This window comes from Pipistrellus kuhlii, unplaced genomic scaffold (assembly GCF_014108245.1).
Source record: "Pipistrellus kuhlii isolate mPipKuh1 unplaced genomic scaffold, mPipKuh1.p scaffold_m20_p_6, whole genome shotgun sequence".
Classification (NCBI taxonomy): Eukaryota; Metazoa; Chordata; class Mammalia; order Chiroptera; family Vespertilionidae; genus Pipistrellus; species Pipistrellus kuhlii.
This window is the reverse complement of record NW_023425562.1, coordinates 23,851,271-23,867,072: the sequence shown is the minus strand read 5'-3', so window position 1 is coordinate 23,867,072 and position 15,802 is coordinate 23,851,271. Positions and strand designations below refer to the sequence as shown.

Sequence of the window (15,802 nt, the reverse complement as noted above, 5' to 3'; positions counted from 1 at the left end):
CTACCAGGCACACTTTACCCACAGATTTTTTCAGGACTCTCTCCCTTGCTTCTCTGGTCTCTATTCACATGTCACCTCCACACAAGGGTCTTCCTGACCCCTCTATTTGAGAGAACACCTTTTTTTCCTATGACTCTCTAGCTCCCTCATTCTGATTTGTCTTCATAGTATTTATCACTGCCCGACAATGAATTATATACTCGATTTTTCATTATTTTATCTGATCTTTTATAGAACATAATACCCACCAGGTGAAGAAGTTTTCTCTTGTTTTATTAATAAATTTGTCCCCAGATCTTAGAATACTGCCTGCTATGGAAGAGGTGCTCAAGGGACATTTATTGAATGAATGATGTTTCCCAGCCCCAGGTCATAAAGTTTTCATATAGCAGGCTGGGCGACCTTGAAGCCAGGTTTGATCCCCTCTGGGTTAATGCTTCTTATTCTTAAAAAAAAAATAAAAAATAAAAAAAAAATAAAAAAAAATATATATATATATATATATATATATATATATATATATATATTATTGATTTTTTTTTTTTTTACAGAGAAGAAGGTAGAGGGATAGAAAGCTAGAAACATCAATGAGAGAGAGACATCAATCAGCTGCCTCCTGCACACACCCCACTGGGGTTGTGCCCGCAACCAAGGTACATGCCCTTGACCGGAATCAAACCTGGGACCTCTCAGTCCGAAGGCCGACGCTCTAGCCACTGAGCCAAACCGGTTTTGGTGATGTCTCTTATTCTTGCCCTCACTTCTTCCCTAGGAGCTCGCCAAGAGGACGCCCGGAAAGCACCCGGACCACCCTGCGGTCCAGAGCGCCCTGCAGGCCATGAAGACCGTGTGTTCCAACATCAATGAGACCAAGAGGCAGATGGAGAAGCTGGAGGCGCTGGAGCAGCTGCAGTCCCACATCGAAGGCTGGGAGGTGAGTCTGGGGCAGGAGGGGCCCTCCGGGTTGCCAGGGGCACAGAGAGCGTGCAGCTGCAGCAACAGACTGGCCTGGGCACTCAATTCAGCCGGTAGCGTGTTTTGTTTAGCCTACATCATATTTGTAAAGAAGTGGTTTAATTATTTTTCAATTAAGTGCACATAAAAATGTACTCTTCAGGTGTCCTTTGAAAAACAGTAACCCTGGGCTCCCATTTTTCACAGTAGTAGCCACCAGAGCTTCCGGTTTTCCTCAGTCTCCACCATGCCCTATGACTCCCCAATCACTCTCTTTCACAAGTTGCCTTACCTGCCTGGTGCCCATAGGCCTTAGATTTTTTTTTGATATCAAGGTCTGGGGTCTACTCCAGGACAGGATTCTGGCTCTGATACTTCCTTGCTGGGTGTGACTTTAGGTCAGTGTCTTAACTTCTCTGAACTTCAGCTTCCTCATTGATACCTGGCACATAGTATAAGTCCTCAATCCATGGTAGTTATTGATGTTGCTATCATCATGATTATTAGGGGATGGGATTCTTGAGATCTTCTGACTGTGTGTAATTTATTTGTTTAAACCTCGACATCTTTCTTAGATTATTAGAGATCCTACAAATCCATAGAAGGAAATGGGAAAATCTGAGTAAATAAAAAAAAAAATATATCAGAGTAAATGCAGCTGGAAGGGGAGATTAGGAGCAAAAAAAAAAATAAAAAAAAAATCAAAGAGTCTGTGGACACAGATTATCCTCTGAATCATCTGCCTTTGGGTTTTCTGGCACTCGCTGTGTTTGGGATTTTCCGCTTCTTTTCCCTGTGTGAGGAAATCGTAAGTGTGACTCTGTATCGCTAAGGGGCTGAGGGTGTGGCTGCAGAGAGGAGCGGGATCGGTGTTCAGTGAAGATGTGGGGATTGTGGGCCCCTTGCGTGTGGAGGGATTCCTTTGCTTCAGTTTCCTCATCTGGAGTAATGCTCGCCACGTCCCCCACCCTCCTTCCCCTCGGCCGTCCCGCCTGGCCGAGACTGGAGAACAAAGAACTCAGACCCCCTTGTTGCTCGGGTTTGGAATGTGATTGGCCAAGATCAGACCCAGCTGCTTGACATTGGGAGGCAGGGGCGGATGGAGGCCACCCTTGTCCTGTCTTGCAGCAAAGCACAGCCTCGGCCATGTTTGGCTTTCTGTGGCAGCACGTGCCGAGGGCCAGGCTCCAGCTTCCCGGGTGCCGGAGGCAGGGCAGGGGCCTCTCTTGTTGTTGCTGGTGGCAGGGCAGGATGTCTTTGCAGTGGACGGTGGAGGCAGCGGCTCCTGAGGCCTGCGGTCAGGTTGGCGTTTTCCTGGAGGGTCAGCTTAGGCAGTGGCTGTCCTGATTTGCCCTTTTCCCAGGAGGGCTGAGACAGTGGCCGTGGAGGGGCCTTGTTCTCGGTTTGCTGGGAGCCCCGGCTGAAATTCCTACCCCTTGAGGCCCTCTTTGATCGAGGAAGCTCTCACTTCTTCCTGCCTAAAATACATAGCTGGGATTCTGTTTCCAACAAATGCACATCGCCTGATCATCAGGTGTGTTGGTCAGGACTTTCATTTCAGCCTTGTGATGTCAGAGCTCTGATTTGGTCTCTTTTTAAAAAAAAATATATTTTATTTATTTATTTATTTATTTATTTTTTTTTTTACAGAAAGGAAGAGAGAGAGGGATAGAGAGTTAGAAACATCGATGAGAGAGAAACATCGATGAGAGAGAAACATCGATCAGCTGCCTCTTGCATACCTCCTACTGGGGATGTGCCCACAACGAAGGTACATGCCCTTGACCGGAATCGAACCTGGGACCCTTCAGTCCACAGGCTGACGCTCTCTTTATCCACTGAGCCAAACCGGTTTCCGCTGATTTGGTCTCTTGTCATCCCATTGGCCTTCTTCTCATGGTTCCGAGGTGGCAGCAGCTTCAGGCATCCTGTGCCCAGAGCAGGAGGAAGAAGGAGCCAGGGGCAGAGCCAGGGCAGTGAGAGGGACTCCTCTCTCGGAGAGGAAAACCTTTCCCCGAAGCCCCAGAGGAATTTCCCTCTCATCTTATTGGCCAGAAGTGGGTGACGTGGCCACTTCCCACACATGTGCTCACATAGGGAGCAGCTATTGTTGACATATTCGACCGCCTGTCTCTTAGGATTTGGAGCTTCCTGGCAGCCAAAGTGAAAAGAACAGGGCATATAAGTTACTTAACGTTTATCGTCAAAAAAGGAAGATAGAGAACAGTTCTTCTGGGAGATAGATCATTTCCTGGAAACCAGCTGGAAAAGAAATGTCTCACGTGGGCCCCTGAGGAGAGGGTGTTGAGCAAGCGGTTTGGCAGCCGGAGCAGAAGTGATTTCCAGATGCCTTCTTCTGGTAAGGGCCCAGGGAAATAGGAACTAAGGGTTTTTGGGACCCCCCTGTCCCAGAAAAATGTACAGTTTGAGAATGGCCCTCATTTTGATCACTCCACTAGGAAATAAAGCCACCCAGAATAAGAATCGCTGGCAATTACTGAGCCCCTGTTATATATTTCCAACATTAGCAGGGAGGTGGTGGTGTTACTCCCATTTTACAAATAAGGAAACTGAGGCACAGGGACTTGGTTTTGAAGCTCAGCCCTAGAACCTGCCGAGTTCCTTGCCTAAGGCTAGTTTGTCCTGCTCTCTTGGTGTTATTTTCCCCTCCTTGTCTAATTTTAGTGATAATATCTCTGAAGTTCTGCTGTCATTTTGTGGATAAAGTGAAGTATGGAATACTTTGGAAAATGTGAAAGGTTTTCTTTGCAGTAGGACGGTTTTTAAATAGAGCTTCATCCTCAAGGTGACTTGTGAAAATAATACGTTTTAGCTAGAATAAATAATGTGTAACAGCGAGGCTACTCGCCGTGGCTTCATGCCGTCAGTAGTTACAGCCTCCGGGGAGAGGACTAGTTAAGGTGTCGTTCACGGTGAGTGATAGCGATGGCCAGTGCTTATTTCTGACTCTCTTCCTGACCGTTTCTGACCTTTCTGTTTGACCTGTTGCCAATCTGATTATTGGTGGTTGTTGCCTCTCTCGGAACATGTCTGACAAGGACTTGCTTTGAGGAAAGGGGGAAAGTCTTTTCTGGGCCATGCTCTTGCTGTGTGCTTGGGCCTGCAGCATTCGTTTGACATCTGATCCTCGGTTTCATGGGGCCTGATCCTTTGTAAGCCACTTGTCCTTTTTAGTCGCAAGGCTGGTTTAGTTCAAACCAGATAAGTTAATCCATAAATCCATTTTGCGGAGCACGAGGAATGGCCGTATGTGGCAATGCCGCGGAAGCGAGTGGATTCCTGTGCCTCCGCTTCCTCACCCGGAAAGTCTGGATGGTGGCAGTACCCCTGGAGTCACCGGGGGGTTTGGGAGTGATGCACGCAGAGCACTCAGAACAGCGCCTTCTTCCCGGGCTCAGCGCACACGCTCAACAGGAGGAGCCGTGGCAGCAAAGCAGGGTTTCTTTCTCAGATGTTTTAGATGAACAGGCATCATGCAGCTTTGGCTGGAGCTCACACCCAGCGTGGGCTGACCCCAGGGGACACTCCAGATCTCCAGATCCAAGCCCCACAGACTGTTGCAATAAAAAGAAATGCATCAGAGAGAAACAGCGCACACGCCTCTCGCTGGCTCTGGGGGCTCTGGTTTAAGAGCCCATCGACTACTCACCCATGAGGGAACAGAAGTAAAATGCCCACGAATGGAAGTTCTGATGTGTCCTTCCCACCCTGCCTCGGCTGCCTGTGCTACCGGGAACACGTGGCGTCTTCCCTTCTGTGACCCCTGCTCTTGACCAATGACTGCACACAAACACCTTTCAGGCTTCCTTTGAAGAGGCAGCCCAAGGGAGCAGAGGTAGTGGGTAGGGCAGAGAGGCCACCTCACTCACCAGCTCTGTGACCTTGAACAAGTGGCATTCTGTGGGGGAGGTGGAATAAAAAGTCAAGACGTAAATAAATAAGGAGGAGGAAGGCATAGGTAATAAGCTCCCCAAAACAAAACTAGATGCTGTCTGACTGAGTGAGTCTTTTTAATCTCCCTGAGCCCCAAGTCCCATGTCTAGGAATGGTCACCTCCGAATGCTCGTCCCAGCATTGTTAAGGCTCGCTCGGCAGATGGAAGCCAGTGATCACATGGTACTGGTTTTCTGTCCGCTGACAGATTTGCGGTGCATTTAGATTTTGGGGTGAGGGAGGCAGTGGTCGGTTGTGTCTGGGAGGGAAGAGGGTATCCCCACGTGTTCTGGACTTGCCAGCTCACTCACTGTGCCCGTTGTCACTCTCCCAGGGGTCCAACCTCACGGACATCTGCACCCAGCTCCTCCTGCAGGGGACTTTGTTAAAAATCTCCGCGGGCAACATCCAGGAGAGGGCCTTCTTCCTGTTTGACAACCTCCTGGTCTACTGCAAGCGGAAATCCAGGTGAGCTGCTGGGGGCAGGCTGCTCAGGTGGGCCGGGCGGCTGGGATTGGGTTGAACCCTGACAGTTTCTCACGGTGACAGCATCCCTCTCGGCAGCTCCCTTTTCTCTTCTGAGTTGTGGGGTTTGTTCTAGATCAGCACTGTCCATAGAAATATAATGTTTGAGCCACACAGGTTATTGAACACTTAATGTGGTTTTTGAAACACACATTACATGAAAGAAAACCAGTGAGATGAATTTAAATAAAAGTTTTTATGTATCCCATTACATCCCCGAATATTATCATTTTAAACATAGTAAGTTTAAAAAAAAGTACTACATAGATGTTTTGAATTCTTTTAAAAATTTCACACTGAGTCTTCAAAGTGTGGTATGTACAGGTTGGGGCAAAATTAGATTTACAGTTGTGAGTACCTGAAACAATTTATCTTTGTGTTATTATTTATTATTATATTATTTTCTATACAAACAACTGTTAACCTACTTTTGGCCCATCTGTATGTTATACTTACTACACATCTCAATTTTTACTCGTCAAATTTAAATTTTTTTTAAAAAAATGGGTTTTTATTGATTTTTAGAGAGAGAGGAAGAGGAGAGGGATAGAAATAGAAACATCAATGAGAGAGAAACATGATCAATTGGTTGCTTCCTGCGTGCCCCTTACTGGGGATTGAGCCCACAACCTGGTTATGTGTCCTGATGGGAATCGAACTGGTGACCTCTTGGCTCAACCACTGAGCGACACCAGCCAGGCTATACTAGCCACATTTTAAGTGTTCAGTAGCCACACGAGAACTGTGGCTTCCATATTGGACTGTGTAGGTTGAGACAATCATGGGAGTTTTGAAGTTTTTTGTGACACCAACATCTTGTAATTCTAAAATCCAAGACAGAGAGTTTGAGGGGAGAGGACTCTTCTGTTCTTAAGCTTTTCAAGGGAAAGGATAGTACCACTGTCATCTTTGTATCTTTCACTGGAACTTCTTGCATTCTGTAGAGTCTAGGTGTGAATGCATGGGTGGATGACTGGTAGATGCAGGTGTGAGTGATGGGATGTATGGGCAAAGAGATGGATAGTTGGGGGTTTGGGAGATGAATGAATGGCTTATGAAGAGAGGCAGGGAGGGAGAGATTGGATGGATGTATGAATCAATTTATGAATAGATGAGTAAGTAGGTGAATGAGTGAGTGGTTGAATGGTTGGAGGTGCAGGAGGTGGTGGGATAGATGGATAGTAGGGGGTTTGGGAGATGAATGAATGGCTTATGAAGAGAGGCAGGGAGGGATAGATTGGATGGATGTATGAATTGATTTATGAATAGATGAGTGAGTAGGTGAATGAGTGAGTGGTTGAATGGTTGGAGGTGCAGGAGGTGGTGGGATGGAGGGATGGGTAGAAGTTGGGGGAATGTATGGATGTTTGGGTAAATGGAGAAATGGATATGAAATCATGACGAGCTGGCAGAGGTATGTTTGGACCAATAGTGAGTTGGGGCCTTAATATATAGTTTGTTGAGTCAAAAGGCTGATGAATGGATGGGAGGGTGGGTAGGTGATGGAGGTTTGGCGGTTAGTGGATAGATGACCATTTAGATGTGTTGTTGATGGGTGGATGGATGGTAGTTGCTATGGTGGATGATTGGGAAGAGGGAAAATTAGACAGCTAGGTGGAGGCATGCGTGGATGGGTAGATAGTGGACTGAGAGATTCCTGCCTCTTAGTTTTTTGCTCAGCGGGTAGAGGACTGGCTCAGCGCCACCCTTTTTGAATTGTGCTTCCTGTCACTTTGTCTTAGGTGACTTCCTGGAGGCTTCACCTCTGTAGTGAAAGCTAAGGCTGAGGGTGGTTCAGACTCTGGGCCCTGCTGTGAGCAGTCCCTCCAGCTCCTTTCTGGTCTGGGCATGCCACTTACTGTCTGAGCCTCATTTTCCTTCTCTGTTTCTGCTGCCTCCTGAGGGGGTGGGCAGGAGCCTTTCCATGGGATGAATAATGGGTGTTCCATGCACATGTGTGGGCTTCTCTCTGTCTTCCTCTTCCAGCCTGACCACTCTGAGCCTCAGTTGTCTCTTCTGTAAAATAGGGATGATAAACCCCTTCCTACAGTGGTGTTTGGTTAAGAGCCCAGCTCAATAATTGAAACCCTGTTCAGTGATTTATCTACATCTGTGACTTTGCCTCAATTTTCTCTTCTGTAAAATAGGGTGAACAGCTATGCCATAGTCTTCGTGAAGAACGAATGTGTTAAGTGTGCCTGGCACATAGAAAATTTACAAAATAAGGGGCAGCTGCTCTTACTGCTGCTGTTAATGTACCTCTGCACATGCTGAGATCCTATTCAGTGCCTTCCCATCGCAGCTGGTACATAGTAGGTGCTTCAACCACAGGCCCCTTCCCCTCGCCCTTTCCTCCCTATTCTGGGGCCTGGTCCTTCTCTGTAGAGGTCTTAGTTTCCCTCGTTTACCATCTAGTGGTGGCTGGGTCAGCATGTTTCCTCATTTGATATTTCATGCCTGTCCGCTGGGTTAGGTGTATTTGTGTCTGTTTCATGTCCTTCTGTCCCTTCATCCCTCTCCTCATCTTCTTCCTCCTTGCTTCCTGCCTGTTCTCACGGGGGCCATCCTTTCTTTGGCAGTGCCAAGGCCACTGCCAGCTTCCACCCCCGCCCTTCCCCGCTGCCCGGCCTGGGCTGGCTGGATCAGGAACTTTCCCCAGAAAGCACCATCTTTCTTCAGGCCTCTGACCTGCCCTCAGCTTTTTTTTTTTTTTTTTTTTTTAAGATATATTTTGTTAATTTTGTACAGAGAGGAAGAGAGAGAGATAGAGAGTTAGAAACATCGATGAAAGAGAGACATCAATCAGCTGCCTCTTGCACACCCCCTACTGGAGATGTGCCCGCAACCAAGGTTCATGCCCTTGACCGGAATCGAACCCAGGACCTTTCAGTCCGCAGGCTGACGCTCTATCCACTGAGCCAAACCGGTCTCGGCTGCCCTCAGCTTTGGCTGAGTTTGCTGAGTTACTTCAGCTACCCCAGTGCAGGCCCATCCTTCATGGCGTGGCTGTACCTGTCTGAGCGAGAGCAGCTGGTCCTGATCTTCCGGACTCCACGTGGGCCTTCTCGGCCGCCCTTTGGCCGCCACAAGGCCATTTCCTTCTCAGTTCTGCGAGTGAGCTGGGCTGGTGGAGGGAGAAGGCACATCTGTCTCCCGAGAGGACCTGGCAGGGGGCCAGGTGCCTGCCTCTGGATCGGGAGCCAGAGGACTGGGCTCCGAGAGGTCCCAGAGGGACTGGGCCGTGGTGGACGGAACAGCCGGCCCGACTGTGATGTGGTCACCGGAAATGCCTGGCGCAGCGAGGTGTCTGCCGACTGTTTTGTCTTTGCCTGGGTCACGCAGGGCACCGCCCGTCCGGGACGGGGGTCAGGGAAGGTCTCTGACTCAGTGTTTCTGGTCTAATTCAAAAGTAGAGGCTCCTTAAAAAAAAAAAAAAAAAAGAAAGAAAAGTAGAGGCTCCTTGGATGTCAGAGTGGAAGAGAGTGTTTGAAAAGCCTACCCCCCATTCTCCGGAGGGAAACAGAGTCGCAGAGCTAAGTCTCCTGTCTCAGCTGAGTGCTTAGTCTCTTAGAGAAAGACTCAGAGGCCTGCCACTTACCACTGTGACCTTGAGTTATATCAGCTCTTTGTGCCTCTGGCCTTCAATGGGGGATAAAAGTCTCATAGGATTGTTTTTATTAAGTAAAATAAAACCTGTAAAGTGGTTAGGATAGGCCCGGCACATGTCTGTAAAGTAGAAGAAACATAAATCTTTACCTTCACTTGGTGTCTCACACACAGCTCACAAATTAAGCCAAGATGCTTAATTTCATCACAGCTCCAGCTCTGTGCCCTCTCCTTTTTCCCAGTCAGGGGCAGCACCACTTACCCGGGAGCTCAGAATCTTAGGTGTCCTTGGTTCTAATAGAATTCACCTGAGTGAATGAATGAATGGTGAGTAGGTGGATGGATGGACTGCCTACTCTGAGCTCTCTTCCACTCTGGTCTTATTTCAGGAAGTTCCTGTTTATTAGACTTTTTGAGAGCCTCAACCCATTTTCTAGTCAAGAAGAATGGGTTTCTATTGCTTCTTGTTAGTTTTTCATTGAAGTCTTCTCACAGACACTGGCGCGCCCCTGAGGTGGGGCGTGGGGGATGTTGACTTCCCCCTGTCTTTCAGGGTCACCGGGAGCAAGAAATCCACCAAGAGGACCAAATCCATCAACGGCTCCCTCTACATCTTCAGGGGCCGAATCAACACGGAAGTCATGGAGGTGGAGAACGTGGAAGACGGGACAGGTAGGCCCCAACCCAAGCCCTGCCTGAGCCCAGTCCCTCCTGCTCCATGACCCACTCTCTGTTTCATTAGTTCTTAAATGTTAATTTGAAATGGAACCTACCTACACAAAATGCCTGAAACTCGTGCATGAGAAATAAATACCTGGGCAGCCACCATTCATGTTAACAAAGCAAAAGCTGTCTGCACCCTGGAACCCCCTTCCCCATCACAGTACTCCTTCCCCTCAGAAGTAATCACTTCCAAATGTTGCGATGATCATTCTCCTACTTTAAAAATATTTTTTTTTACCTCCTAAGTATTACTAAATATTTTAATCACAATTTCTCAGTTTAAAAGCTTATTTAATATAGCCCAGGCTGTTCTGTACAGTGGTTAGAGCACCAAACCCACATACCTAAGGGTTTTGGGCTTGTCCTGTCAACTCACTCGCAAGCGTGTGGTCGGGAACGTTCAGAGTTGTGTGGCGGGGTCTGCTCACCCACCTTTGCCTCCTGCCTTTGCCAGCGGATTACCACAGCAATGGCTACACGGTCACCAACGGCTGGAAGATCCACAACACGGCCAAGAACAAGTGGTTTGTCTGCATGGCCAAGACGGCGGAGGAGAAGCAGAAGTGGCTGGATGCCATCATCCGAGAGCGGGAGCAGCGGGAGAGTGAGTTCTCTGGGGAGATGTGGCTCTGGGGGGCTTCCCCGAGGCTGGGCCTGGGGGAGGGGCATGGAGGTCAGAGCTACTAGAAGCAGGACTCGGAAAGGGCAGGGAGCTCTGGGGCTGTATTGCACCTTGGTGGCATCTCAGATCACCCGAGGTCATCTGCTTTAGCCCACTAGGTAGATGGTGAAACTGAGGCCCAAGGGAAGGGACTTGCCCAAGGTCATGTCATTGATCATTCTTGGATGCGTGACATCCTTCACCCTGGAGGTCTGGTGGCAGAGATGCTCTCTGCGATGCCTTCCCTCCTCCATGGCTCTACAGCCTTTTCCTGGGGTTGTGCCAGAGATTCACCGAGTCTGCGTTGGGGAGGAGGGTCCAGGAGAGCTGCCTACGCTGTGGCCATGAGTCTCCGGGCCCAGGCACCTCTCGGGCAGCTCCCACAGGAAGTGTGGGGCTGGGTGTGCTAGCTGGGTGAGGGTGGGGTGGGTAGTGGTAGACTGTTGTGCAGTCACTACCGGGCGTGGAAAAGCGAGACCTGCTGTGTTTGGGGCAAGTTACTTCAGCTGCTGGACCTCTGAGGTTGCCTGAGACGTGGGGATGAACGTTCCTGCTGGGCAGTTTGACACAGGATCCTAAAGTCTTTCCTGACCTCCCACACGAGCTACAGACATCTCACACTTACCATGCCTCATCAGAACCCTTCACCTCCATCAGATCTTCTGCCCAGACCTGCCCCTCCCATCAGCTTCCCTATCTCAGTAAGTGGCCCCCCTCCGATTCAACTCGTGGTGTCATCTTTGTTTTCATCCTGCTCCCCAAATTCAGTAGGTCCAATCCTTTTAATTCTGCCTTTCACATATATCCCAGATTTATCCTCGTCTCTCCTATCCCTACAAAGCACAAATCACTGTCACCTCTCAAGGATATAGGCCCAACGTGCCTAGATCCATTGATTTTATTTATTTATTTTCCTCAAGAAGCTAGACATCTGAATTTTAAGGTGTTATTTCTTGATTTTAAATATTGCATCAACATTTATTAAAATGGCATCAGGCTAAATAAGCTACTAAAGTTGGCCCCTGGTTGTGACATCTGAAACTGATCAGGGCTGGGCGTGTGGTCAGGACTGGGACAGAGTTCAGGGGTGTGGCCTGGCCTGGGTGTGGCGAATCAGGATCTCTGTGGTCAGAATCGAAGGTTGTGGTTAGTGCAGAGCATAGGTGATCGCGAGTGGGGTGTGGCTTGAGAGGGCCTTGGTTAGTAGAAACCGGAACCCTGACCTTCCAGGGGCGCGGCACGTTGCTGTGGTCAGCAGTATGGATCTGTAGCAAAACTTTCTGGCTCTTACTTCTGCTTCTACCACTTCTAGTTAATTTTGTACAGAGAACTTAATTTCTCTGGGCCTCGGTTTCTACATCTGTGAAATAGGGATAATGGTCCTTGCTTGTAGGATTCCTGAGGACCAAGTAGCGTATAATGGGCGCTTATAGTGTTTCCTGTGATTGTTTGTCAGTCCTGCCATTGTCAGGAGCAGACAGGGTCCAAGTAGAAAATGTGGGTTGAGGGGGGTGGGGCAGTGATCTGGGTCAGGGTCCTGTGTGTGTTGTATTTTCTAGAGAAATGGCCAAATAGCCATACCTGGCTGGAAGGAAGATCTCAGCAGGCTTTCCAATAACCTCTAAATTTGAAAACCTATCCTCAGGTTGAGGGCTTGAATAAGCTTAACTGCTACTTGCTCTGGGATTTTTTTTTTTTTGTCTGGGCCTCAGTTTTGCCATCTGCAAAATGGGGGTTTTTAGCCATCCTCTCCTACCGAGTTCTTTCGAGGAGCTTAGGACGGAGACCACAATGCAGTGAGTGCTCTATCGATGGCCACTGGCTGTGGCAGTGGTCGGGGACAGCTGGGGATAGCTTTCAGGAGCTGCAGGCCAGCCCCTCCGCGCCTCAGTGCTGGTGCTGTCCCTGGTGCTGACCGTGCCTCCCCTGCAGGCCTGAAGCTGGGCATGGAACGGGATGCCTATGTCATGATTGCGGAGAAGGGGGAGAAGCTTTACCACATGATGATGAATAAGAAGGTGAACCTGATCAAGGACCGTCGGAGAAAGCTGAGCACCGTCCCCAAGTGCTTCCTGGGCAAGTGAGTGGCCCGACCTTGGCCTCTGCTGGGTCCCTGGGTCTCAGCTGAGGCTGGAGATGGGCAGGCGACTGCACCCACCTGGTTCTTCCCAGTCCTACCCCTCCCTACAGGAGCCCTCCTGGGCAGACCTACTAAAGCACCCTGAATCCTTGCGCTTTGGAGGTCAAGAAGGATAGTGGGCCCCCATATCAGGTCTTTCCGGTATTTTTAACCATAACTCACTGCAAAACAAGTTTCCTGTTATGACCTGGTACACACATCCATATAATATATGAATGAAGCTGAAGAGTCACAAAACTTCCTGTGTTCGCTATACTCTGAGACCATCTGCTCTGCATTTCTATTCTATTTCTTTCTATCCTGTGTTGTCCTATCCTACCTCATCCTGTCCTACCCTTTCTGTTCTATTGAAGTCATTTCAAAAATACTCCTGAGTGAGACCTAAGAAATTGATTTCACAAACTAGTAGTGGGTTGCCCACCGTGGGTTGAAAAGTGCTGTTCTAGGAAAGAGAAGCCACGGTTTCAAGCACAGAGGTAGTTGACACAGGGAATGGATTACGAAGGTGATGGGAGGTCTGGGAGAGCAAACGTAGGCTCTGTCTCAGTCTGCTGGGGCTGCCATGACAAAACGCCACAGTCCGGGCAGCGTAAACACAGATTTATTTTCTCACAGCGCTGGAGGCTGGAAGTCCAAGAACAAGGTGTCCGCAGGGTTGGGAACTGGGGAGGCTCCCTTTCCGAGTTACATGTGAGAGAGGAGGAGGGGGAGGGTCTGTAAGCTTTTCAGTGCTTATTAGGGCCTCTCATTTCTCTGTTTGGGAAATACATTATTTACTACTAATAAAACATTTTACCCCTGCACACATTTTATAATCAAGCAGCAAAGGGGTCAGAGCACAGGTGTGACCAGATTGGATCTTTAGTTTGTATTTTTATTACTTTTTATTTTTTTATTTTTTGACACTATTACAGATGTCCCCATTTCCCCCAACCTTTGCCCACCTCCATCCAGGTCCTCCTTCCCTACCCCCGGCCTTCACCGTGGTTGCCTGTGTCTGTGAGTTGCACAGTATGGTCTTTGGCTAATCTCTTCACCTTCTGTCACCCAGTCTCCCCGACCTCCCTCGCCTGGATGGAGATGTTGACATGTTAGCTGGGTATAAAATCTTGACCCTGGAAGAAAAGTCTGGGTTGGAGACCTGCGTGCAGGGGGTGTGGGCTCTCGATGGTCTTTGGAGCCACAGGGACTGAAGGAAATCGGAAGAGGAGGTGGAGAGGCTGGTACTGGGGTTGGGGGCCTGATGGCCTTTGGAGGAAGGACCAGCAGAGGAGTTGGGAAGGGGGCAGGCAGAGAGGTGGGAGGCACTCAGGCGAGTGTGGTGCTCGGGAGCCGGGTGAACAAAGATGTGGAGACAGTGGGAAACAGAAACTCAGGTTGGACGTGGCAGGTTGAAATGCCTGGTGGACATTCAGTATTGATTCTGGATGGGCTGTCAGAGACCAAGTGTGGGGCTGGGTATGGTCATGGGCCAAGGCTTGTGTTTGGCAGGATAGCAGGCAGGAGATTTGAGGGGGAGGGGGGGTTGGGCCCCTGTGGGGTGATCAGGATGCCCTGGGTTTGGGCTGCCATTTGGACCCCAAGGGTCAGCCCACTCCTCTTCCCCCAGCTAAGCTCCCTGGGTGAGAGGAGATGGGGTGCCAGACCTGCAGGCTGTGGGGAAGGGACAGCCTGGCTGGCCTCCACCAGCTAATCCCTAATCCCTGGGCAGAAAGGATGTTTTTCTCTCCAGAGGGGCCTTCCTCCCACCTCGTCCCCCAGGGTCAGAGGACTCCTCACCTCCTGCCGGACCCCTCCGAGAGCATAGTCCACCGGATGGGATAACCTGTCTGATTAGAGCTTCAGTGGAGTGTTCTGTCTTCTCAGGAAGGATTAAGGAGATTTCTTTTACTGCCCATTGGAAACGGGGCCAGAATTGAAGCTCGTTGTGTAATCGCTGGGGCCTACGGACCTGTTGTCCTGCAGGAGACTGCTCTGTAAAACTCTTCTCCCGGATGGCTTCGCCGTGCACCGAGCCCGGGGCTGTGACCTCCTCTTTCCCTGTGGGGCTCCGCTCCCCCGCCTTCTCCCCCAGGAGCTCCCTGGCCCCTCGGGTGGAAGGAACCAGCAGCCACAGGGGCACATTATTGAGCCTTTTGCTGCTCCAGAAGCTGGCATGTGGCCATGCCTTTAACCCTCACACAACACCGTGAGGCAGGTGACTGCCATCATCCCCATTTTAAGGATGGGGAAACTGAGACACAGAGAGGGAGAAGGCCCTGCTCAAGGTCACAGGTGGGGAGCTGGGATGTGAATCCAGAACTTGGACCCACAGCATCCTGCTGCTTGCTGCATTGATCCATTTTTATCTCTATTCAGCACATTTCATTTTTACTTCATAGAAACTTTCTCTCCATTTGTCTCTACCACTAGACAGGGAACTCCATGAATACAGAAAGTGTCTGATTTATCTTTATAACCTTCAGGGATTGGGCTTTGCGTCAGACTTGGACTCAATTTCTGGAGCTCCCACTTCAGGACTTTGGGCAAGTTTCTTAACTTCTCTGAGTCCAGTAAATGATCGATGAATGAGTGGGAATAAAGTATGCCTAATAAGATTGTTGGAGAAGACAGTGAGAAAATGCAAGTGACATGCTGAGCACAGTGCTGGCAAGAGTGATAGAAATGAGTATTGGGCTTAAGGAGTAGCCTGTTTTTATTTTATTATTTTTTTCTTTATTGATTAAGGTATTACATGTGTCCTTATCTCCCCCCCCCCATTGTCCTCACCTCATGGCCCCCCCCCCCACCCCCGCCCCGTGTCTGTGTCCATTGGTTAGGCTTATATGCATGCATACAAGTCCTTTGGCTGATCTCTCCCCTTTACCCCCACCCTCCCTTCCCACTGAGGTTTGACGGTCTGATGGATGCAAGAATGGCCTGTTTTTGTCAAACTCAAGAGACAAACCTCACAGATACCACATGACAGAAACCAAGGAGTGAAATCTGTATGTTACTCTGGAAGCATCATGGGAGGATCATGGCATTTGTCCTCTGGGATCCCCAGATGAGTTGGAGAGACAGAATCTATTATTCATTCATTCATTCATTCCATTTATTGAGTGTTTACTGACTATGTGCCAGCTATGAGCAGGACAAACTCACCACCTGGACATAACCAGCCCATCAGGGAGTCAGCAAAAAGACAATAGACAAATACAAATACAAATACAAATACAAATACAAATACAAATAAAGAA

General features: G+C 49.1%; 1 protein-coding gene across 4 annotated transcripts in view; it reads left to right on the top strand.

Annotated features, from left to right (window-relative positions):
* Nucleotides 1–15,802, top strand: part of PREX1 (phosphatidylinositol-3,4,5-trisphosphate dependent Rac exchange factor 1) — a 166,996-nt gene that overhangs the window by 104,746 nt on the left and 46,448 nt on the right. For all 4 annotated transcript variants that reach the window (XM_036418583.2, XM_036418585.2, XM_036418582.2 and 1 more), the window contains exons 6-10: nucleotides 773–934; nucleotides 5,243–5,376; nucleotides 9,593–9,711; nucleotides 10,217–10,366; nucleotides 12,356–12,503. In XM_036418583.2, coding sequence (XP_036274476.1) covers nucleotides 773–934; nucleotides 5,243–5,376; nucleotides 9,593–9,711; nucleotides 10,217–10,366; nucleotides 12,356–12,503 — 713 coding nt within the window. The remainder of the gene's footprint in view (nucleotides 1–772; nucleotides 935–5,242; nucleotides 5,377–9,592; nucleotides 9,712–10,216; nucleotides 10,367–12,355; nucleotides 12,504–15,802) is intronic.